At 39.5% G+C, this 24657-nt stretch overlaps 1 protein-coding gene across 1 annotated transcript in view; it reads right to left on the bottom strand.

Moving 5' to 3' along the window:
• Positions 1 to 356: 356 nt before the first annotated feature.
• Positions 357 to 24657, bottom strand: part of LOC110505434 (chloride intracellular channel protein 4) — a 34595-nt gene continuing 10294 nt past the window's right edge. Inside the window, exons 2-7 of the mRNA XM_036962635.1 lie at positions 7542 to 7651; positions 4939 to 5064; positions 4686 to 4792; positions 3423 to 3604; positions 2057 to 2226; positions 357 to 2018 (exon numbers count right to left, since the gene is read on the bottom strand). Of these exons, the coding sequence (XP_036818530.1) occupies positions 2062 to 2226; positions 3423 to 3604; positions 4686 to 4792; positions 4939 to 5064; positions 7542 to 7651 (690 nt within the window). The 3' untranslated portion in view covers positions 357 to 2018; positions 2057 to 2061. The remainder of the gene's footprint in view (positions 2019 to 2056; positions 2227 to 3422; positions 3605 to 4685; positions 4793 to 4938; positions 5065 to 7541; positions 7652 to 24657) is intronic.

Here is a 24657-nt window from a genome sequence, read left to right as displayed (position 1 = left end):
CCAAAAACAACTTAAGTAATACTTTAAAGTATTTTTACACCACTGAACATAGCACAAGGACATACACAGTAACTGTAGGCCGCTAGGTCATTAGCCCAGAGGGGTGTTCCAGAAAGCAGGATCATATAGTTAGCCAGCTAACTATTATAAGCAGTTAAATATCTCTTGATTGTCTGATTCATTTAGGAAGCTTGTCTAGAATATGAGTTGTTGATTAATGAGTAAATTATAGCATGCCAATTCTATATTCCTCAAAAATATGGTTATTTTTGCATTTTTATGACAGTTAGCTGGTTAAAACTCATTGATCCTCTTATCTGGAACAACCCACAGGCAAATCACACCCACAAACCAGAGTGCCAATAATAGGTTTATTTCAATAATGTCAATATTGTTTTAAAAAAAAGCCATGACATAGCCTGGATCTTTTCTTCTGAAATTGACATACACATGTCGTAATTGCAGTGATTTTTGAAAACAGTCTGAGCAAGAGAAAACAAATAAGGCCAGAGGAGATGTCTTCTAGTACTAAAACCCAAGCAGGTAGAAAAGGCTTACACCCCTCCCCCCAATTCAAACCAACCAATGAATGTATACAATTTACACATTGAACTCTGAATAATCAAAACAAATATTTACAAATCCTTTTATCAAATTTGTATTACAACAAATGTCTGAAAGGATAGCAAAACCAGGGGAGAAAAACAAAACATATTTTTGCTTTATCCACACTAAAGCATTCTGAAACTATGACAGAATAAACTCACTACCTTTGAAAGCATTCTAAATAATGAGAAAATGAAATCCTAAATGACAGTCATAACATTACCGGTCTCCTCTCCCCGATGCCTATCCTCATAAATATCTTTAGTGTCACCTTTTCTGATGGCTGATTGGGGATCTTCTGTATGCGATAGGAGAACGATGGCGAGTGTGTGCTTTTGTTACTTCACTTGTTTAGATAACAGGAGTCATTCAATCCACAGTGAGACCCGAATAAAATGTCCCCTTTTCGGTGGCTGAAGTGTAATATAAAACTACCACTGCTGCCAGCACAACACAAGCTAAAGATTTCCCTTCGTACTGTACAGCAGAGAGCGAAAAAAACCATGTTCATTTTGGGCAAATTGAGCATTACTGCCAAGAGTGTCAGTGTCTATATGGAGCAGTGATATGAGGCAATGCAGTGATGAAGGACAGTTTGTATTCCCATACAAGTCTAAAAATGGTTGGTTTTGTTTGCTACATAGCATCTAATATTTCACACATCTTAAGTTCCCTTGTTCTGAGCTGAAAACATCTAATCTAAGGACCTGGCACATCTGAGCCGACTGTGTCCACATACAAGGTTATGGAGTAAATGGTATCAGAGCGTGGACAACAGGTAGCCTTACCTGTATTATAGTTATACCAATTGACTCAAGCAACGCAACAATAAAATTAAGCATATCGCGCTGATATGTCAACTGTGGTTTGGCCTAGCGTCTAATGCAGTACATGTAGTAAAACCTGCCCTCATTTACTCTCTAGAGCCAAAAACACTGAAGCTTTCAACACCGTTTAAACCAAATCCTTAGCCAACACACAAAATCAGTCTTGTAATGGTTACTTTCATAGCAAGCATGTAATGCAAATCAATATTGAACAGACAACAGAAAACAACCGCTTGTGACCATATTCCCTTGTGGAAACAGAGGGTCAGCCGGAAGGCCACTTTATAGTGTGTGTGTGTATCGATGGCCCTCCAAAACTGATAAGCTCGGATACACACTAGCATGCATCCAATCTGGCAGGTAGCTCGACCAACTCGCCAGTCAGACGCCTCGAAACAATCATAACAAAAAGAAAACAAAAAAGCAATAACCAACGGACCTTTGAGATTCATGTACTCAAGAAATCTTCCCAAAAATAAAAAGGGAACGGAAGGAACAGATATTTATGCATTAGGTTTGCTTTAAATGAGCGAAGGAAAGGTAGTTCTGTCTCGTGTCTGAACCAGTCCCAGTGCTGGGGGGGGGGGGGGGGGGGGGGGGGGGGGCGGGGGGGTGGCATGGAGTAGCCCTATTTGACCAGCCTCTTGGCCACGTCTTGGTAGGCGATCTCAATCTCTTTGTCGCTGGGGCAGGTGTTGGTGAACTCCTCACGCGTATAGACATTCTGCAGGTACTGCCAGATGCCCGTCATGTCCTTGGGAATGTCAAAGCCTCTGTACTTCTTGGTCACCACCTGTGGATGGGAGGTGGACATTGATGAAGTGAGTTAGTCTCAGAACAAACATCTAGAGAACATGTCCCTCTACAGGCCAAGAGTGGTACAACATGACTTGGTCGCAGAATGGCATATGCTACCAAGATACCCATACATAAGATGTTTTGCAAACAGCAGCATTCCAGCATTGGGCTACCTTATCAGCAAAAGGTAGCTTTGATAAGTGATCACTATAATAGTCGGTCAGGCTGACTTGGGGAATAACGGCGCCGGAGGAGATGGCGGCCCTTTGACGGGCTCCTAACCAATTCTGTAAGTAAGCATTACACAGTAAGGTTTACACAGGCTGTATTCGGCGCATGTGACAAATAAAAATTGATTTGGGGTGACGATGTGGCAGTATGTATGACAGCAGTGCAGTTTCCCAAAGTCATGTCTTGCCCGTGGTTGCACGTGGTCTGCAGTTGTGAGGCCGGGTGGACGTACTGCCAAAATTCTCTAAAACGACATTGGAGGCAGCTTATCTAAGCAAAATTATCATACATTCTCTGGCAACAGCTCTCAGCGCGCTCACACACACTCCTGGGTCATTTGGTTATATATTCTACATCACTATGAACTTAAGATATTGGGCATACTACAATAATATTTAATGCAGGCGTGTGCCTCTATCACCAAAGTTACAATACAAAAACATAGCTGCCCCACTACATGGAATTCTATGGCTAACCTTAAATTATTCTCTCAGTGGCATAATATGGGTGATTTTTAAATAGTTGCAGCTGTGGCTTTCAAAGTTGGTTATATTTCCAGAATCACTTGTCAAACAATGTATCAGGGTTTCCTTTTTAAAGCAATGTATACTGGTCATTCCAGAGGTCAAAGTTCTGTTGACCTGAACATTCAGAAAAATTGTTCTGATGAATAGTTGTGAATCAAAACTTTCCAATTGCACATGGTTATAAAAAGGGTACACGTAACCAAATACTTCAGTAATAGGGAAAAAACTAATGGGAAGGAGGGAAGAAAGTGATAACCGGAGAAAGCTCCACTTCTCGCAACGACTACCAGACATTTTCCAACTCAAAGAACTCACTATGAGACATTGTAACCCCAAGTGAGCCCAAAGGCCCAAATTTGGGGGTCTGGCTCATGGACTACATGGACTCTGCTAATGTGTGTAGAATATCCTGTTTTGATACCCTCAGTCTCACCTTGACGATGTGCAGCTTGGGCAGGAGGTTGCAGTCAGCCAGTGTCATCTCGTCACCGTCCAGGAACTTGCGAGTGGAGATTTTGATGTCCTCGATGCTGTTGTGGTCAATCTCGTCAGGCAGTGGGGAACGCAGGTACTCATCCAGCTTCTGCAGGGTCTTCAACAGCCCACGCTCCAGACCTACAGCACAAAAAGGAACATTCATCATCTCTCATTACACTATCGCAACAACTGTCAACTGCATTATAGCATTCACAAACCAGCCTGCCTGCATTGTGTTGAATATTCTGGACCCCTTCCCAAACAGACACTACAGGAAACCCACAGCAGAGGGCAGCATTTCATAGCAAGATGGCAGAACTAGAGCTGCCGATAAGTACTTTCACAGACATTCCTCACTGACAGTTTTTAGCATTTTCTTCGAGACGCCAAATAAGGCATGGTCCACTCAGCCAACATAGATAGCAGGGGTTGGACTCTGGTTTATTGAGCAAATTCTACTGATTTCATTTGTTTGTAGAGTATGTAGCCAGTTGGAGAGAGTGTGACGAGGCATGCGTTTTACATGTTAAAGTCTTATAAACAGGGCATGCTTATCATTCAGATAGGACTGTCAGCAGTGGTGTTGACATAGCCCAGAAGGAATTCAAAGCCAACCATCACGATGGGTCAATATTACAGCAGGGTGGAGAATAGAAACCATACCATCCAAGATACAGTATCAGTTCATGTCATAAAACAGCTGACCCCAGATTAACATAGCATACAGACAGAGAAACATTAGCCAATTGGACCGAGGCAAAGCTACAGTATACAGTCAGTCACCTGTTGTCGTGTCCAAATCATGTCTTCCCATGGTCACAACACAATATGATAGGGAAGAGAGGTGCTTTGAGCTCACGTCCATCTCTCTCGGTTGTTTTTACCAGGCTGTTTGGATGTTTTTTTTTTTTTTTAAAGAGAGCCCAGCCAGGTGACATGGGGGACAGGGGAAGGAATGGGCCTGGGGACAGAGAGGCCACCCCAGAGAACAAAAGCCCTGTGTTCCCATGTCAGACCCCCACTCTCACCCAGCCACCAATCACCTCAGGCTACCACTGTCGCTTAGCAACCACAGAACTCTTCCTGCACCACCAGTGTAACTCCATTTCTAAGTATTGCTTCTTCACTGACTTCTGAGTAGTAACCTGGAACTAAAATGTGTGTGTGTTATAGATATATACACATACATCTATCTATCGTGTAGGGATGGAAAGCTCACCCTCGTTGGCATCTGGTTTGGAGTTCTTGATGAAGGCTGAGAACTTGGCAAAGATGTCCATCCCAGCTGTGTTGGACTCAGGGTGTCTGGTGCCAAGCTTGGTGAACCTACACACACAAAACCGATGATCCACCTGGTTAGATCTGACAATCAGAGTGTATACTGTATCGTAGGTATCTACTCGTGGAGGCAGTCTGATGTGAAGTGCCTGGTGGGTGTGAAATGCTGTTGCCAACCAGACCAGACGACTCACTTGGGTGGGCTGAGGACATCCTCTAGGAACTCCTCGATCTTGTTGACGTCGGTTTTGACCTCCCCATTGAAGGTGATGAAAGGAGGGTGTGTGCCTGGGGCCAGGTTCTGGAGGTCTGCAGGCTTCCTAGGGAGCAGAGAAGAGAGGGGATTTAGTGGGCATGTCACAACGCACTGGTAAATATTCCAATCAACCAAATGATTATCTTATACTGTGTTAAGAGATAGCCTGGCAGGTAGGAGCGTTGGGTCAGTAACCAAAAGATTGCTCGGATCGAATCCTAGAGGTAAAAATCGGTCATTCTGCCCCTGAGCAAGGCAATTAACCCACTGTTCCCCAGGGGCCAATGACGTGGATGTCGATTAAGGCAGCTGATTCAGAGGTGTTGGGTTAAATGTGGTAGACACATTTCAGTTGAATGCATACAGTTGTACAACTGACAAGGTATCCCCCTTTCCCTCTCCTTGATGTTGTTGAAATGTCTGTCTTGTTTGTACAGATGACTTCACTGCAAAAACCAAGTTTCCCCTAGGGATAATAAAGTTCTATACTCACTGAGCCATCACAGATTACTCACTATTCTATCATTTTATATCCCTATAATCCATCTAGTCTATCTACTCTTTTAAATCATCAACAATCATTAAAATGTTATTCTGTGTCTCCCAGGGCCCAGTTCTATTGCAGATCAGTGGAGGGGGCTGTGGCCAATAGACAGGACACAAATCCCTGTCCCATGCTAGACGGTTCCAGACCACTCTGGCCTTCCACAGTCCTCCCCCTCACACACCCTGGGTTGGACTTTATTTTCAACAGGGTCATGTATGCGCATGTCCTTGTGCATTCTTCTGTCCACAGTGATTTTTTTTGTTTGTTCCAGATGTCTCTGGGAGGTGAGATGAAGAACACACAGAACATAATGAGTGAGTGATGAATGACCAATCAACAGCACGGAGCACCGAGTCATGTTCCATAATCAGCCACAAAAAAAAGACAATTACAAAGTAAATTGTAACATTTTTTTTGTGTCTGCTAGTTAGTTATCAGGGTTTGTCATGTCAGAGCAAAATTTACAAAAAAAAAGTGAGGCGCAAATGAACTTTGATGCAGAGAACAGCCAACCACTAATCTAGCCATAGAGACCGCGTCACATGCAGGCCAATGGTATGTGCAGAGAACAGCGGTTACGGTCTCCCTACAAGGGGAGCTGTGAAACAGACTCTTAAGACCAACTAGTCACAGGGGCACCAAAACAGGAAGTGACCTCAATCCTTTGGCATGAGCACAGGAAGCACCCTCACCCCATGGCAACATTAAGGAACAGTGGGAGGGGGTAAGTGTACTCTCAAAAAGATAACTAAAATGTTACTCAAATTCAGCCAAAGGGGCTTTTTGAACAGTTTTCCAAAGCAAGGTCATAACATTAAAGGTTAGAAAATGTACCGTCCTCGAGTTCCATACAACAGGATGAAATACATTTGTGCAGTACTTTGCCTCGTTCTGTTGACTGGAGCGTGAACACACTACTTAAAAAAAAGGTAAAAGCAGTATGGTGGTCAGAACTGAACAAAGACATGTTTGACAAAAGAGGGGAAAACAGACACTTAAGTGGGCGGACATCCTCCACTGCCTTTTACAAGACCTCTGGAAGCTCGTCTCGTCGTACACACCCTCACACAGTTATAGATACATATGCAAATACATTCACAGATAGCCAAAGACAACTTCCCTGTGCTTCCAAATGTAAAAAAGAGAAGGTTGCTCTGTGTACTACCCAGTCTTGTTTTGTTTCCAACTCTAGATTACCCACAGGTCCAACCCTGGCAGAGGTAGCAGTGTTTGAGATTTCTCAGGAGAAGAGATGCTAAGCGATGCATACGTATCTGCATGGCTGAGCTATACCCTCTAAAACACTTCATCAGAGCCTCCTGTATACTATACTGTCAGTCAATGATTTAAAAAGGCCCATGGAAATCAAGTCCATTACTATATCTGAAAATAATCACACATACTGTATTGCAATAGCCCTGGCCTGGAAAGAGGAAAAACAAATCAGGAAGTGTTCAGATGATGCATTGAGGAATATAATGGTTGGGCAAGGAGTTGCCAGGCAGCCTTCTACAGAACATGGACAAGAACTTTTACTGCACTTTCAGCCAAGACTAAATCGACTTCAAATGACTTTGGGAGGGGAAGCCGGTCCTTTTAGATTCTGCTTTGATTTTAGAGTAAGAAAAATACAATTTACCCCCAAATCTAGGGAGGAAGTGAGCACAACCTCAAACAGCGTCTCTCGAATGCAGCTTGTTTATTTTCCAGATTTCTCCAGGTTAGGAAAGGTCATGGGAAAAACAAATAAGCCATAAGGGTGGTGAAAATGTTTGAGGTGGGGTTGGATCAGAGTGTTAGTGGAGAGCCCAGAAAAGCTCTGAGAGACAGAGACAGCGAGAGAGAGAGAGAGAGAGAACATTCCCCTGGCTCTCCAGGAGCAGAGGAAGTGTAGAAGGCTGACCTCTTCTGGGGGAAATGAGCTAGCTAGCGTGATGTGGTGGTGGAGTGAGCGAGAAGGCTAGTGTAACGTGGTGGTGTGCATTCTCCCTCACCTCTTCAGGTCCACTGTGGTGACGTTGAAGACCACTCCCTTTAGCCACAGGATCATGAAGAGTCTCTGTGAGAACGGACAGTTTCCGATGCTCTCGCCATCACTTCCCGCCTGAGAGAGATCGGGAAGAAGGTCAGATTACATCAGCATTATTTACAGATAATGGATGACTCGAATGACATTGTGTTTGTATGATAGGCTCCTGTAAAACCAAATAAAATGCACCAGGCTTAATTGATTAGAGAAGTGGTTCTCAAACTTGACCCACAACCCCCCCCCCCCCAAAAAAGAGTGGTTCAAACCTCACAATCACCGCACAAGCAAACAATCTCTGCGCAAATGTAGCCTGTCATTATAGCTAACGGTGATGCATTTTCAAAAAGCAAGATAAAGACTGTTTTACACCTGCATTTTGAGCTGAATGTAATTCATGTTTGCGGCCAATATCAACTAGGGATATCATGTCATTTCTCTGGAGTCCAGAGCAGGATCGGACAGAAAGCATGGTCCATCTGTAGCCTTTCTTCCTCACAAATAATACAGTGACCAGAATGTTAAGTCTTCATCCCTTAATTATTAAGGCAGTGTGATGTTACAAACACATGTGAATTATGAAAATGATCAATGAAAAAAAGTGGCAGGTACCCCATTGTTCTGGTAAAGATGCATCTGTAGCAGACTGATACGAGTGCTTTCTGGTCACTAATCTGGATAACAGTCAAGATGCGGTTCTGAACCTCAGATGTTTTTTTTACATGAATTTGGTGCAGTACCGTAGTTCAATGCTATTAGCCAGATCGAATAGGCAACGGTATGAATATAAAATACAAACACACACTGAGTGTACAAAACATTATGAACACCTGCTCTATCCATGAAAGACTGACCAGGTGAAAGCTATGATCCCTTATTGGTCACCTGTTAAATCCACTTAAAAATCAGTGTAGATGAAGTGGAGGAGACGGCTTAAAAATCCTTATTTAACCTTTGAGACAATTGAGACATGGATTGTGCATGTGTGTCATTCAGAGGGTGAATGGGCAAGACAAAAGATTTAAGTACCTTTGAAAGGGGTATGGTAGTAGGTGCCAGGCGTAACGGTTGGAGTGCGCCAAAAACTGCCACGCTGTTTGATTTTTCACTAATAGTTTCCAGAGTTCATGCCCCAATTTAGGCTGTTCTGAGGGCAAAAACAGGGTGTAACTCAATAAGGTGTTCCTAATGTTTCGTATGCTCAGTGTATGAAGCCGATTAAAATGCTAATGTTTCATTAGCTCAGTGTATGAAGCCTAATAAAATGCTAATGTTTCATTAGCTCAGTGTATGAAGCCTAATAAAATACTAATGTTTCATATGCTCAGTGTATGAAGCCTAATAAAATACTAATGTTTCATATGCTCAGTGTATGAAGCCTAATAAAATACTAATGTTTCGTATGCTCAGTGTATGAAGCCTAATAAAATACTAATGTTTCATATGCTCAGTGTATGAAGCCTAATAAAATACTAATGTTTCATATGCTCAGTGTATGAAGCCTAATAAAATACTAATGTTTCATATGATCAGTGTATGAAGCCTAATAAAATACTAATGTTTCATATGCTCAGTGTATGAAGCCTAATAAAATACTAATGTTTCGTATGCTCAGTGTATGAAGCCTAATAAAATACTAATGTTTCGTATGCTCAGTGTATGAAGCGGATTAAAATACTAATGTTTCATATGCTCAGTGTATGAAGCCTAATAAAATACTAATGTTTCATATGCTCAGTGTATGAAGCCTAATAAAATACTAATGTTTCATATGCTCAGTGTATGAAGCCTATTAAAATACTAATGTTTCATATGCTCAGTGTATGAAGCCTATTAAAATACTAATGTTTCATATGCTCAGTGTATGAAGCCTATTAAAATACTAATGTTTCATATGCTCAGTGTATGAAGCCTAATAAAATACTAATGTTTCATATGCTCAGTGTATGAAGCCTAATAAAATACTAATGTTTCATATGCTCAGTGTATGAAGCCTAATAAAATACTAATGTTTCGTATGCTCAGTGTATGAAGCCTAATAAAATACTAATGTTTCATATGCTCAGTGTATGAAGCCTAATAAAATACTAATGTTTCATATGCTCAGTGTATGAAGCCGATTAAAATACTAATGTTTCATATGCTCAGTGTATGAAGCCTAATAAAATACTAATGTTTCGTATGCTCAGTGTATGAAGCCGATTAAAATACTAATGTTTCATATGCTCAGTGTATGAAGCCGATTAAAATACTAATGTTTCATATGCTCAGTGTATGAAGCCTAATAAAATACTAATGTTTCGTATGCTCAGTGTATGAAGCCGGTTAAAATACTAATGTTTCATATGCTCAGTGTATGAAGCCTAATAAAATACTAATGTTTCATATGCTCAGTGTATGAAGCCTAATAAAATACTAATGTTTCATATGCTCAGTGTATGAAGCCGATTAAAATACTAATGTTTCATATGCTCAGTGTATGAAGCCTAATAAAATACTAATGTTTCATATGCTCAGTGTATGAAGCCTAATAAAATACTAATGTTTCATATGCTCAGTGTATGAAGCCTATTAAAATACTAATGTTTCATATGCTCAGTGTATGAAGCCGATTAAAATGCTAATGTTTCATATGCTCAGTGTATGAAGCCGATTAAAATACTAATGTTTCATATGATCAGTGTATGAAGCCTATTAAAATACTAATGTTTCATATGCTCAGTGTATGAAGCCGATTAAAATACTAATGTTTCATTAGCTCAGTGTATGAAGCCTAATAAAATACTAATGTTTCATTAGCTCAGTGTATGAAGCCTAATAAAATACTAATGTTTCGTATGCTCAGTGTATGGAGCCTAATAAAATACTAATGTTTCATTAGCTCAGTGTATGAAGCCTAATAAAATACTAATGTTTCATTAGCTCAGTGTATGGAGCCTAATAAAATACTAATGTTTCATATGCTCAGTGTATGAAGCCTAATAAAATACTAATGTTTCATATGCTTAGTGTATGAAGCCGATTAAAATACTAATGTTTCATATGCTCAGTGTATGAAGCCTAATAAAATACTAATGTTTCATATGCTCAGTGTATGAAGCCTAATAAAATACTAATGTTTCATATGCTCAGTGTATGGAGCCTAATAAAATACTAATGTTTCATATGCTCAGTGTATGAAGCCTATTAAAATACTAATGTTTCATATGCTCAGTGTATGAAGCCGATTAAAATGCTAATGTTTCATATGCTCAGTGTATGAAGCCGATTAAAATACTAATGTTTCATATGATCAGTGTATGAAGCCTATTAAAATACTAATGTTTCATATGCTCAGTGTATGAAGCCGATTAAAATACTAATGTTTCATTAGCTCAGTGTATGAAGCCTAATAAAATACTAATGTTTCATTAGCTCAGTGTATGAAGCCTAATAAAATACTAATGTTTCGTATGCTCAGTGTACTGAGCCTAATAAAATACTAATGTTTCATTAGCTCAGTGTATGAAGCCTAATAAAATACTAATGTTTCATTAGCTCAGTGTATGAAGCCTAATAAAATACTAATGTTTCATTAGCTCAGTGTATGAAGCCTAATAAAATACTAATGTTTCATTAGCTCAGTGTATGAAGCCTAATAAAATACTAATGTTTCGTATGCTCAGTGTATGAAGCCTAATAAAATACTAATGTTTCATATGCTCAGTGTATGAAGCCGATTAAAATACTAATGTTTCATATGATCAGTGTATGAAGCCTAATAAAATACTAATGTTTCATATGCTCAGTGTATGAAGCCTAATAAAATACTAATGTTTCATATGCTCAGTGTATGAAGCCGATTAAAATACTAATGTTTCATATGCTCAGTGTATGAAGCCGATTAAAATACTAATGTTTCATATGCTCAGTGTATGAAGCCTAATAAAATACTAATGTTTCGTATGCTCAGTGTATGAAGCCTATTAAAATACTAATGTTTCATATGCTCAGTGTATGAAGCCGATTAAAATACTAATGTTTCATATGCTCAGTGTATGAAGCCTAATAAAATACTAATGTTTCATATGCTCAGTGTATGAAGCCTATTAAAATACTAATGTTTCGTATGCTCAGTGTATGAAGCCGATTAAAATACTAATGTTTCATATGCTCAGTGTATGAAGCCGATTAAAATACTAATGTTTCATATGCTCAGTGTATGAAGCCTATTAAAATACTAATGTTTCGTATGCTCAGTGTATGAAGCCTAATAAAATACTAATGTTTCATATGCTCAGTGTATGAAGCCTATTAAAATACTAATGTTTCATATGCTCAGTGTATGAAGCCTATTAAAATACTAATGTTTCATATGCTCAGTGTATGAAGCCTATTAAAATACTAATGTTTCGTATGCTCAGTGTATGAAGCCTAATAAAATACTAATGTTTCATATGCTCAGTGTATGAAGCCTAATAAAATACTAATGTTTCATATGCTCAGTGTATGAAGCCTATTAAAATACTAATGTTTCGTATGCTCAGTGTATGAAGCCGATTAAAATACTAATGTTTCATATGCTCAGTGTATGAAGCCGATTAAAATACTAATGTTTCATATGCTCAGTGTATGAAGCCTAATAAAATACTAATGTTTCGTATGCTCAGTGTATGAAGCCGATTAAAATACTAATGTTTCATATGATCAGTGTATGAAGCCTATTAAAATACTAATGTTTCATATGCTCAGTGTATGAAGCCGATTAAAATACTAATGTTTCATTAGCTCAGTGTATGAAGCCTAATAAAATACTAATGTTTCATTAGCTCAGTGTATGAAGCCTAATAAAATACTAATGTTTCGTATGCTCAGTGTATGGAGCCTAATAAAATACTAATGTTTCATTAGCTCAGTGTATGAAGCCTAATAAAATACTAATGTTTCATTAGCTCAGTGTATGAAGCCTAATAAAATACTAATGTTTCATTAGCTCAGTGTATGAAGCCTAATAAAATACTAATGTTTCATTAGCTCAGTGTATGAAGCCTAATAAAATACTAATGTTTCGTATGCTCAGTGTATGAAGCCTAATAAAATACTAATGTTTCATATGCTCAGTGTATGAAGCCGATTAAAATACTAATGTTTCATATGATCAGTGTATGAAGCCTAATAAAATACTAATGTTTCATATGCTCAGTGTATGAAGCCTAATAAAATACTAATGTTTCATATGCTCAGTGTATGAAGCCGATTAAAATACTAATGTTTCATATGCTCAGTGTATGAAGCCGATTAAAATACTAATGTTTCATATGCTCAGTGTATGAAGCCTAATAAAATACTAATGTTTCGTATGCTCAGTGTATGAAGCCTATTAAAATACTAATGTTTCATATGCTCAGTGTATGAAGCCGATTAAAATACTAATGTTTCATATGCTCAGTGTATGAAGCCTAATAAAATACTAATGTTTCATATGCTCAGTGTATGAAGCCTATTAAAATACTAATGTTTCGTATGCTCAGTGTATGAAGCCGATTAAAATACTAATGTTTCATATGCTCAGTGTATGAAGCCGATTAAAATACTAATGTTTCATATGCTCAGTGTATGAAGCCTATTAAAATACTAATGTTTCGTATGCTCAGTGTATGAAGCCTAATAAAATACTAATGTTTCATATGCTCAGTGTATGAAGCCTATTAAAATACTAATGTTTCATATGCTCAGTGTATGAAGCCTATTAAAATACTAATGTTTCATATGCTCAGTGTATGAAGCCTATTAAAATACTAATGTTTCGTATGCTCAGTGTATGAAGCCTAATAAAATACTAATGTTTCATATGCTCAGTGTATGAAGCCTAATAAAATACTAATGTTTCATATGCTCAGTGTATGAAGCCTATTAAAATACTAATGTTTCGTATGCTCAGTGTATGAAGCCGATTAAAATACTAATGTTTCATATGCTCAGTGTATGAAGCCGATTAAAATACTAATGTTTCATATGCTCAGTGTATGAAGCCTAATAAAATACTAATGTTTCATATGCTCAGTGTATGAAGCCTATTAAAATACTAATGTTTCATATGCTCAGTGTATGAAGCCGATTAAAATGCTAATGTTTCATATGCTCAGTGTATGAAGCCGATTAAAATACTAATGTTTCATATGATCAGTGTATGAAGCCTATTAAAATACTAATGTTTCATATGCTCAGTGTATGAAGCCGATTAAAATACTAATGTTTCATTAGCTCAGTGTATGAAGCCTAATAAAATACTAATGTTTCATTAGCTCAGTGTATGAAGCCTAATAAAATACTAATGTTTCGTATGCTCAGTGTACTGAGCCTAATAAAATACTAATGTTTCATTAGCTCAGTGTATGAAGCCTAATAAAATACTAATGTTTCATTAGCTCAGTGTATGAAGCCTAATAAAATACTAATGTTTCATTAGCTCAGTGTATGAAGCCTAATAAAATACTAATGTTTCATTAGCTCAGTGTATGAAGCCTAATAAAATACTAATGTTTCGTATGCTCAGTGTATGAAGCCTAATAAAATACTAATGTTTCATATGCTCAGTGTATGAAGCCGATTAAAATACTAATGTTTCATATGATCAGTGTATGAAGCCTAATAAAATACTAATGTTTCATATGCTCAGTGTATGAAGCCTAATAAAATACTAATGTTTCATATGCTCAGTGTATGAAGCCGATTAAAATACTAATGTTTCATATGCTCAGTGTATGAAGCCGATTAAAATACTAATGTTTCATATGCTCAGTGTATGAAGCCTAATAAAATACTAATGTTTCGTATGCTCAGTGTATGAAGCCTATTAAAATACTAATGTTTCATATGCTCAGTGTATGAAGCCGATTAAAATACTAATGTTTCATATGCTCAGTGTATGAAGCCTAATAAAATACTAATGTTTCATATGCTCAGTGTATGAAGCCTATTAAAATACTAATGTTTCGTATGCTCAGTGTATGAAGCCGATTAAAATACTAATGTTTCATATGCTCAGTGTATGAAGCCGATTAAAATACTAATGTTTCATATGCTCAGTGTATGAAGCCTATTAAAATACTAATGTTTCGTATGCTCAGTGTATGAAGCCTAATAAAATACTAATGTTTCATATGCTCAGTGTATGAAGCCTATTAAAATACTAATGTTTCATATGCTCAGTGTATGAAGCCTATTAAAATACTAATGTTTCATATGCTCAGTGTATGAAGCCTATTAAAATACTAATGTTTCGTATGCTCAGTGTATGAAGCCTAATAAAATACTAATGTTTCATATGCTCAGTGTATGAAGCCTAATAAAATACTAATGTTTCATATGCTCAGTGTATGAAGCCTATTAAAATACTAATGTTTCGTATGCTCAGTGTATGAAGCCGATTAAAATACTAATGTTTCATATGCTCAGTGTATGAAGCCGATTAAAATACTAATGTTTCATATGCTCAGTGTATGAAGCCTAATAAAATACTAATGTTTCGTATGCTCAGTGTATGAAGCCGATTAAAATACTAATGTTTCATATGATCAGTGTATGAAGCCTATTAAAATACTAATGTTTCATATGCTCAGTGTATGAAGCCGATTAAAATACTAATGTTTCATTAGCTCAGTGTATGAAGCCTAATAAAATACTAATGTTTCATTAGCTCAGTGTATGAAGCCTAATAAAATACTAATGTTTCGTATGCTCAGTGTATGGAGCCTAATAAAATACTAATGTTTCATTAGCTCAGTGTATGAAGCCTAATAAAATACTAATGTTTCATTAGCTCAGTGTATGAAGCCTAATAAAATACTAATGTTTCATTAGCTCAGTGTATGAAGCCTAATAAAATACTAATGTTTCATTAGCTCAGTGTATGAAGCCTAATAAAATACTAATGTTTCGTATGCTCAGTGTATGAAGCCTAATAAAATACTAATGTTTCATATGCTCAGTGTATGAAGCCGATTAAAATACTAATGTTTCATATGATCAGTGTATGAAGCCTAATAAAATACTAATGTTTCATATGCTCAGTGTATGAAGCCTAATAAAATACTAATGTTTCATATGCTCAGTGTATGAAGCCGATTAAAATACTAATGTTTCATATGCTCAGTGTATGAAGCCGATTAAAATACTAATGTTTCATATGCTCAGTGTATGAAGCCTAATAAAATACTAATGTTTCGTATGCTCAGTGTATGAAGCCTATTAAAATACTAATGTTTCATATGCTCAGTGTATGAAGCCGATTAAAATACTAATGTTTCATATGCTCAGTGTATGAAGCCTAATAAAATACTAATGTTTCATATGCTCAGTGTATGAAGCCTATTAAAATACTAATGTTTCGTATGCTCAGTGTATGAAGCCGATTAAAATACTAATGTTTCATATGCTCAGTGTATGAAGCCGATTAAAATACTAATGTTTCATATGCTCAGTGTATGAAGCCTATTAAAATACTAATGTTTCGTATGCTCAGTGTATGAAGCCTAATAAAATACTAATGTTTCATATGCTCAGTGTATGAAGCCTATTAAAATACTAATGTTTCATATGCTCAGTGTATGAAGCCTATTAAAATACTAATGTTTCATATGCTCAGTGTATGAAGCCTATTAAAATACTAATGTTTCGTATGCTCAGTGTATGAAGCCTAATAAAATACTAATGTTTCATATGCTCAGTGTATGAAGCCTAATAAAATACTAATGTTTCATATGCTCAGTGTATGAAGCCTATTAAAATACTAATGTTTCGTATGCTCAGTGTATGAAGCCGATTAAAATACTAATGTTTCATATGCTCAGTGTATGAAGCCGATTAAAATACTAATGTTTCATATGCTCAGTGTATGAAGCCTAATAAAATACTAATGTTTCGTATGCTCAGTGTATGAAGCCGATTAAAATACTAATGTTTCATATGCTCAGTGTATGAAGCCTAATAAAATACTAATGTTTTGTATGCTCAGGACCCCCAGTTTGATAACCACTGGAATAGAGTTAGAGAACCAAACCTGGCTGACAGATCTAAATGAGTCTTGTAAGCTGATCCCAATAAAGTCAAGGTTGAGCCTTAAAATGCAGAAGGGTCTTGGAACGCTGATATTATCAGACCTCGATTGTACAATTTCCAATGACCAGCGGTGTTTTACTACACTGACCCAGCACAGGCCTATTTAGAGCAGAAATGTATTCTACCACACAGTTGAGACTAGCTCCCTGACACCCAGAGAGCAGGCTGACCTTTGTCTCAAACACTTTAGCACACTTCCACAGCAGCCTCCATTCTTCCACACTGGCAGTCAGCCAAGTGGAACACAAACCCCAGATGTGACTAAGACGGAGCAGGACAGCGCTCTTGCGTTTCATTAGAACATGTACTTGAGTGGGAGGGGAAGGAGGATATGTCTGACAGTGCTTAAATCAACCTGCTTGTCCTTCACATATTTTGAGTTGTAAAACAACATTTAGTTCTTAGAAGAACTGTTATCAGACCATCTCTGGGGGAGGGGAACAAGGAACTGCCCACTAGTAGAGATCCACCACCACCCAGGGGATTTTCCCTTCCTCAAATAGATCTGTTACTTTTACCTCCACTGTATGACAAACTACTACTGTGCATTGGAATAATGTACACACAGTCCTCCAGTCCAAACAGTAAAAAGGAGGCAGTGATGAGAACATACTAAACACTCCACTGGCAGACAGTGTCCTATAAAACACACCAGAGATATCTCCAACTTCCACTGCTAGCAAACACTCCCCCTCACCCACTTCCCCCTCCTCAAGGGGTTCCATATCAATAGGGCTCTTCAGTACAGGCAAGTGCCAGTATCCAGCGAGTGAGTGGGGTAATAGATGTGGGAGAGAAGAAGAGACTGGATCCCAACGAAGGAGTTTAATGCAACTAGCCTCTCCTCATGTAATATGTTACACGTGTACAGTAATTACTAAATTAGGAAATTGGGCAAGACTTTATTTCGATAGAGCGTCTACAGATGGACTACAAACTATCAGAGTAACATTTTAACTAACCGTAACCTTTATCCTAACCCCAAACGTAACACTTAACCTAACCCTTATTCTAAACTGTAACCTTAGCAAGCAGTTGCTTATCAACAGATTGTCTATCCAAGTGTAACTGGAAAGTGAAATTAAAATATTCATGAGTAAAGACCTTGTGTAAGCAAACATAGTATAGCTAGAAAGGTTTTTAGCCTTTGATTTCACTCTAGTAAATAGAGTATTTTCAGTTAATGCCAGCTCATTCCGAGTTTGTGCTTGGATTTCTGGCATTGACAGCGATACCATACGACTCACATCATCTTGCTACTCTCACTATTGATCGCTCTACAACTGTATTTTCTGACATCAGTCCAACTTCATGATGTTTTTTCCTCTTAAGCAGATCAACTCAAGCAGTCTTCCACATGGTCCAAATCTTCCCCCTTCCCAGATTTACACAACTGGTTATGGAGTGCTCCATACAGACAGAGGAAGGCCATTCTCAGAGCCAGTTCATTCTGAAGAATGCCCAGTATTCATCCATTCAGAAGGGCAGGGACGAAAGGAATTTCTTCCCTCTCCAACTGTAACAAGTCTTCACTAAACTGAATGGTTGCACATTCCCTCTTGGATCCGTGTACTTTTCAGCCACTTTGTATCTGTCGATATCCTCTCGCCTATCCATCCTCTTCATATTTCTCTCTTGTGCCCGCTCTCCCTCTGACCAGCGCAGAGGGTATCTCGAGGAAAACTCCTCTCAGATTCAGCCCCATTCCAACATCAAAGACACGCATACACTAATTAAAATAGCATACCACAGACTTGAGTTATGGACTAACGGACCTGTGCCAAGATCGGGCTTTCTGGAACATGAATAAAATCATATTACTTCTCATGGATCTAACGTCCCCCTCCACCACTAGAAATATGTCCCCCCAATTTATTTATTTTTTTAAACATGTAGCCAAAAATCTAAAAAATATTTTTCTTTTAGTTTTTTTTGGGGGCCTAAAGTTATGCTATGAATGAACAGGGGACTTTCCAGACTGTTCCAGGCAGTGTGTCCAGCTAGCAGCGCCCTGCTGATTCGCTCCCTCTTTGCTGTGGAGGTCCGGTGTGTTCTCTGATCTGCCTGCTGCTAGAGGCTGGAGTTGCTGTTCTGTTCTTCAATATCTCAAAAAAGGTTGAATTCGATCACAGCCTTTGTTCAATGTCCCCTCCTTCTGATTCCATTACTGTCCTGTGTATGAAAGGTTTGCTATCAAATCGTCGTATTACTCAGAGAGATGAGTTCTTGTTGGTTAATGTGTCAGGGGTAGGGAATGACAGTATGACATGGTGACTGTTCCCATGACGATGGAGGACAGACTCACATGACAAGCAGCCCATAATAAAGAGGTGATTATCATGTCAGAAGTTTCCATGTGAAGGGCATCTCTGAGAATAAAATTCTAAGTAGACATAAGACATGGATTTCAGCCATGTTCAGAATACAGTGTATTTTCCCCCCTCATCAATCTACACACAATACTCCATAATGACAAAGAAAACAGGTTTAGAAATGTTTGCTAATTTATAAAAAAATTAAACAAATATTACACTCACATATGTATTCAGACCCTTTACTCAGTACTTTGTTGAAGCACCTTTGGCAGCTATTACAGCATCAGGTTTGATTGGGTATGCCGCTGCAAGCTTGGCACACCTGTATTTGGGGAGTTTCTCCCATTCTTCTCTGCAGATCCTCTCAAGCTCTGTCAGATTGGATGGGGAGCGTTGCTGCACAGCTATTTTCATGTCTCTCCAGAGATGTTCAAGTTCGGGCTCTGGCTGGGCAATTCAAGGACATTGAGACTTGTCCCGAACCCACTCCTGTGTTGTCTTGGCTATGTACTTGGGGGTTGTTGTTCTGTTGTATGGGTGAACCTCTGCCCCCAGTCTGAGGTCCTGAGCCCTCTGGAGCAGGTTATCAATAATCTCTCTGTACTTTGCTCCGTTCATCGTCCCCTTGAGCCTGACTAGTCTCCCAGTCCCTGCCGCTGAAAAGCATCCCCACAGCATGATTCTACCACCACCATGCTTCACCGTAGGGATGGCGCCAGGTTTCCTCCCGATGTGACACTTGGCATTCAGGCCAAAGAGTTCAATCTTGGTTTCATCAGACCAGAGAATCTTGTTTCTTAGGGGTTTAGAGTCTTTAGGTGCCTTTTGGCAAACTCCAAGCGGGTTGTCATGTGCCTTTTACTGAGGGGCTTTGGTCTGTCCACTACCATAAAGGCCTGATTGGTGGAATGCTGCAGAAATGGTTGTCCTTCTGGAAGGTTCTCCCACAGAGGAAATCTGGAGCTCTGTCAGAGTGACCATCGGGTTCTTGGTCACCTTCTTACATTTAAGACTGATGGAGGCCACGGTGTTCTTGGAGACCTTCAATGCTGCAGGCATTTTTTGGTACCCTTCCCCAGATTTGTGCCTCAACACAATCCTGTCTCATGGGCTTTACAATTGCTTTGACCTCGTGGCTTGGTTTTTCCTCTGACTGTGGGACCTAATATAGACAGGTGTCCAATCCAAATCATGCCCAATCAATTGAATTTACCACAGGTGGACTCCAATCAAGTTGTACAAACATCAAGGATGATCAACGGAAACACGATGCACCTGAGCTCAATTTCCAGTCTAATAGCAAAGGGTCTGAATACTTATGTAAATAGGTATCTGTTTAAACATTTTAATACATGTCGAAAAACCTTTTTTCGCTTTGTCATTATGGGGTATTGTGTGTTGATTGCTGAGGAAATGTTGATTTAATTTTAGAATACGGCTGTGACGTAACAAAATGTGGAAAAAGCAAGCGGTCTGAATACTTTCCAAATGCACTGTATGAATGGAGTGAGCAGCAGCTTTAGGGGTGAGCTCAAGCAAAGCCAGTGCTCAGATAGTAGAACAGATGAGAAACTGGGGCTGGCTATCAGTCAGAACATGACAGGGATCTTCTCCACTGGAGGCTGCAGACTGCTAAAGAAGACATCAAAAACAGGCCTTGTCTGATCTTCCAGGTACACATCAGAGCTGCAGAGAGCCAAGCCCTAGTCTGCTACTGCCACAGACTCCCTGCAGCCCTGCCTTCTCTGAGATGGAGGTTGGGAGGGAGAGAGAAATGGTAGAGAATGAGGGAAGACAGAAATAGACTGGTGGAATTAGCATAAATCTAGTTAAGGAGAAAGGGAGACAAAAATAATAGATAGACCCTTTTCACCCACTCTAGGGGAAAAACAAGCAGAGCACAAGCCAACTAAGCATTATTGGCGGGCTGCTTGGTGCTCTCCTCATACCCCGCGCTCCCCATCCTGGGCCCCTCACTAGGGGCAGGGGGCAGAAACTAGTCCGGAAATGAGGATGCTTGTAGCATTGCATTTCTGCTGTACGTCCCCTCTGACACAGCTGTATCTTCAACACACAAAGAAACCCTCTTAAGACACATACGAAGAAGCTGATTTACAGCGAAGTCGTGTAGATATTCACAAAGACACAGAAAAAAGGACATTCAAAAAAGGAAAAAAGACATTCAAATCCATAAGATTACTTATTATTTACAAAAATATATTTATGAGCTACAAACTTTAAAAATACAAGCCATCAGATTTTGGGGTATTTGACAGACACAGTAGCTGTGACACTAGTCGTGTCTGTTAACTGTCATAACTAAATCATGGCTTAGTTCTGTCTCTTTGAGTGGTGTAACAGGCCCTCCAACACTGTTCTCTCTCTCAAGTGTCCATTGCTTTGAGCAGTGTCCCAGAACTGTTGCATTCAGCATTGTGAATAGAGAGCTCCTTTTGAGGAATACCCAGCAGAAACTGTTTGTGGACGGTTCTGTGCGTGTTACTGGATTAAAAAAAAGACCAATAAAATTTCATGAGGTAAGAAATGATTTTGGGCCAGCACCTAATTTGGTCATGAGATCACACTGATGTACGTTTATTTTCATTTTCAGTTGTTCAGCAGTGCTCATAATTTCACATTTTATATGTGGTAAGAAAACTGCAATCCCACAGTACTTACTGAAAAATATTACTTAACAAGTCGGCCATCATTCACTACATGACTTAGCCTTGCACTATTCATGTATCTTATTCATTTGCAGGTTAAAATTAGTCAGGAGATGTTGATGATTGCATCATATTCCAAATAAATTGTGCCAATGTTCCTATTTTACTTACATCAAGCAATACATGTTACTAGAACACTAGGCTTCTGATATAGAAGTACAGAGAAAACCAGATTTTTAATGGAACCTTTACTTAACTAGGCAAGTCAGTTAAGAACAAATTCTTGTTTACAATGACGGCCTACCGGGGAACAGTGGGTTAACTGCCTTGTTCAGGGGCAGAACGACAGATTTTTACTTTGTCAACTCGGGGATTTGATCCAGCAACCTTTCGGTTACTGGCCCAACGCTCTAACCACTAGGCTACCTGATTCAACACAGAGACAGAGTTTTCCGTCCAGTGGAGAGGATGACTCATGCCGAAGTCACTGAAGGTCCAGGGAGGCCCATTGGAGCACATTGGGACCGCAGTCATCCCCCTCCCTCACCCATCTACAGGAGACAAGCACAGCCACGTTACCAGTGTTGCGTTGACCTCAGATCATGATATCACGTTCACCCTCATGGAGCTACTTCTATAATGACCATCTTGAAGCACGTCAAGCCTGATGACACTGTAGGTTTTAAGCGTCAAGATGTTGTAATAGATTGGCTACTCAGCATTTTAACTGGCATTTAAAAAAAAAAAAATGGGTATTCTTCCTCATGTCCCATAACATTTTATGGCTAAGAATAATCCCAGCAATAGAATCATGAGCTGTACCACTCTGCCTCCCTCGCTCACAAACACACTTTAGGGAATGTATAAAATACCAGTTTTCATTAGTGCCTTTAATAAAGATCTAACCTTTTTAAAAAGTCCTCATCATTGAGGCCAAAACTCTCCACCAGAGTGGTGGCTGATCAACGCTTCAGACCAGGACTGGTAACACATCTATTGTTTTTCTTTTGGAGAGTTCTGCCCTGGCTGATCCAGGCCTAATTTTAGTAACATGACGGTCATGTCCTCCCCTCCACTCACAGTTAACATTCTAAATTGGGTGGGCTCGAGTTCAGGCCACACTTTTACCGAATAAGGAGCTTGGTGGGGGTCAGCCAACAAGTGTTCCGCTGCCCTCCTCTCGCCCCGTGACACAGGCGGAATGTCCTCCGGGAAGGGTCACGTTATGTTACGCCTCCCCTAGGCTGGACAAGCATGCAAACTGGGTGTGGCTGGGCTGGGATGACTGGGGCAGCTGGGACTGACTGGGCTGGGATGGCTAGAGTTGGGCTGGGCTGCCTAGAGTTGGGCTGGGCTGGGCTGGCTAGAGTTGGGCTGGGATGGCTAGAGTTGGGCTGGGCTGGCTGATGTAAGGCTGTTACTTTGAAGGGAAGGGACTGATGCTGACTTGGCTAGGTTTGTGGTCAGAAGGATGATGGTGGTGGAGTCCGGCCCTACAGGAAAGGAAATGCATCACACCCTGGTGTGGCTCTGACTCATGTGGACGACATGGAGTGGAAACCTAACGTCTCCCAGACAGACAGGCCGACAGAGGTAGAGGACTTTAAACTTGCAACATGAAAGTTTCTTTGGGACACTAACCAAAGGGTGGAGAGGGATAAGATTTAGCTCACGTCGAGTCATCAACAACGTGACCCATTACTCTCTCCAGGTTAAGAATTATAACATAGAAAATATAAAGTCAGGTATGAATTTGAGTGAAACATGATTCAGGTAAAGTTGGAAGCAAATATGACAGAAGGGAGAAAGACAGGCAGGTGTGTGCAGGAGAAGTAAAGATAAAACAATTCCTGCTGATCTGTGTGGCGGTTGTTTAAAGAGTGTGTGTTCCAACACAAACTCCGCCCTGGCCGGCTCAATCTGAGAGGCAACTTTAACACTAAATGTAGTGATTCCCTCAAAAGACTACTGAAGTCCAGACCATTCTGAACAACCCCTTGGCTCCAGTATTGTGCTTTAGGTGTTAGTTCACATGGCAGCAAAGCCTGCACCATCACCATAAACCAACACCAGCCTCATTTGACATTTGAACTACACTAGGCATGGCTCGCTATCGCTCATTTTACCAGTGTAAAGCAGGATGTCAAACATAAGCAGATGGAATTGAATTGGGTTACACTGCCTGCCCTCAGGGTAGATTCCTTACATTTGAGGTCCAGCACTCAGGCACCCTGTTAGCCAAGTTGATGTAACAGATCTAAATATGTCAGGAGCAATGCCCATCTGTAAACTTGATTAAAACTGATCTTTAAAAAGTTGTATTTCTGTCCAAATTGATGCCTGCCCTATCCCAACACATCCTGAACACCTCTCTGTTCCTCCTTTCTCCATTTTCTCACTGCCCATCCATCCTTATACCTCATTCCTTGTCATTCAAGTAAGCATAATTTCCTGACATTGGTCTACAGGAGAAATACCTCATTAACAGAGGGCTTCCTTAGGAGCAGAAGGATTAAAACGTCAACTTCCTAACAGGCACCAAGCCTTTCCTCTGAACAGAATGGCATGAGCACACAGCATGCTTTTCATTCACCAAGAGAGTTAAGTGTCCAGAACATTTAAACAAACGTGACTGTTGAAACTCAACAATATAGAAATAAAATATTCATCTGGTACGACACAGAGTGTATTAAACATTAAGAATACCTGCTCTTTCCATGACATGACCAGGTGAATCAAGGTGAAAGCTATTATCCCTTATTAAAATAAATCAACTTTAAAATCAGTGTAGATGAAGGGGAGGAGACAGTTTAAAGAAGGATTTTTAAGCCTTGAGACATGAATTGTGTATCATTCAGAGGGTGAATGGGCAAGACAAAAGTTAAGTGCCTTTGAGCCGGGTATGGTAGGTGCGCCAGGCGCACCTGTATGAGTCGAGACCTGCAACACTGCTGGGTTTTTCACGTGCAACAGTTTCAAGAATGGTCCACCACCACCCAGAGGA

The sequence above is a fragment of the Oncorhynchus mykiss genome, chromosome 25 (assembly GCF_013265735.2).
Source record: "Oncorhynchus mykiss isolate Arlee chromosome 25, USDA_OmykA_1.1, whole genome shotgun sequence".
Taxonomy (NCBI): Eukaryota; Metazoa; Chordata; class Actinopteri; order Salmoniformes; family Salmonidae; genus Oncorhynchus; species Oncorhynchus mykiss.
This window is presented reverse-complemented; position numbering and strand designations above follow the sequence as displayed.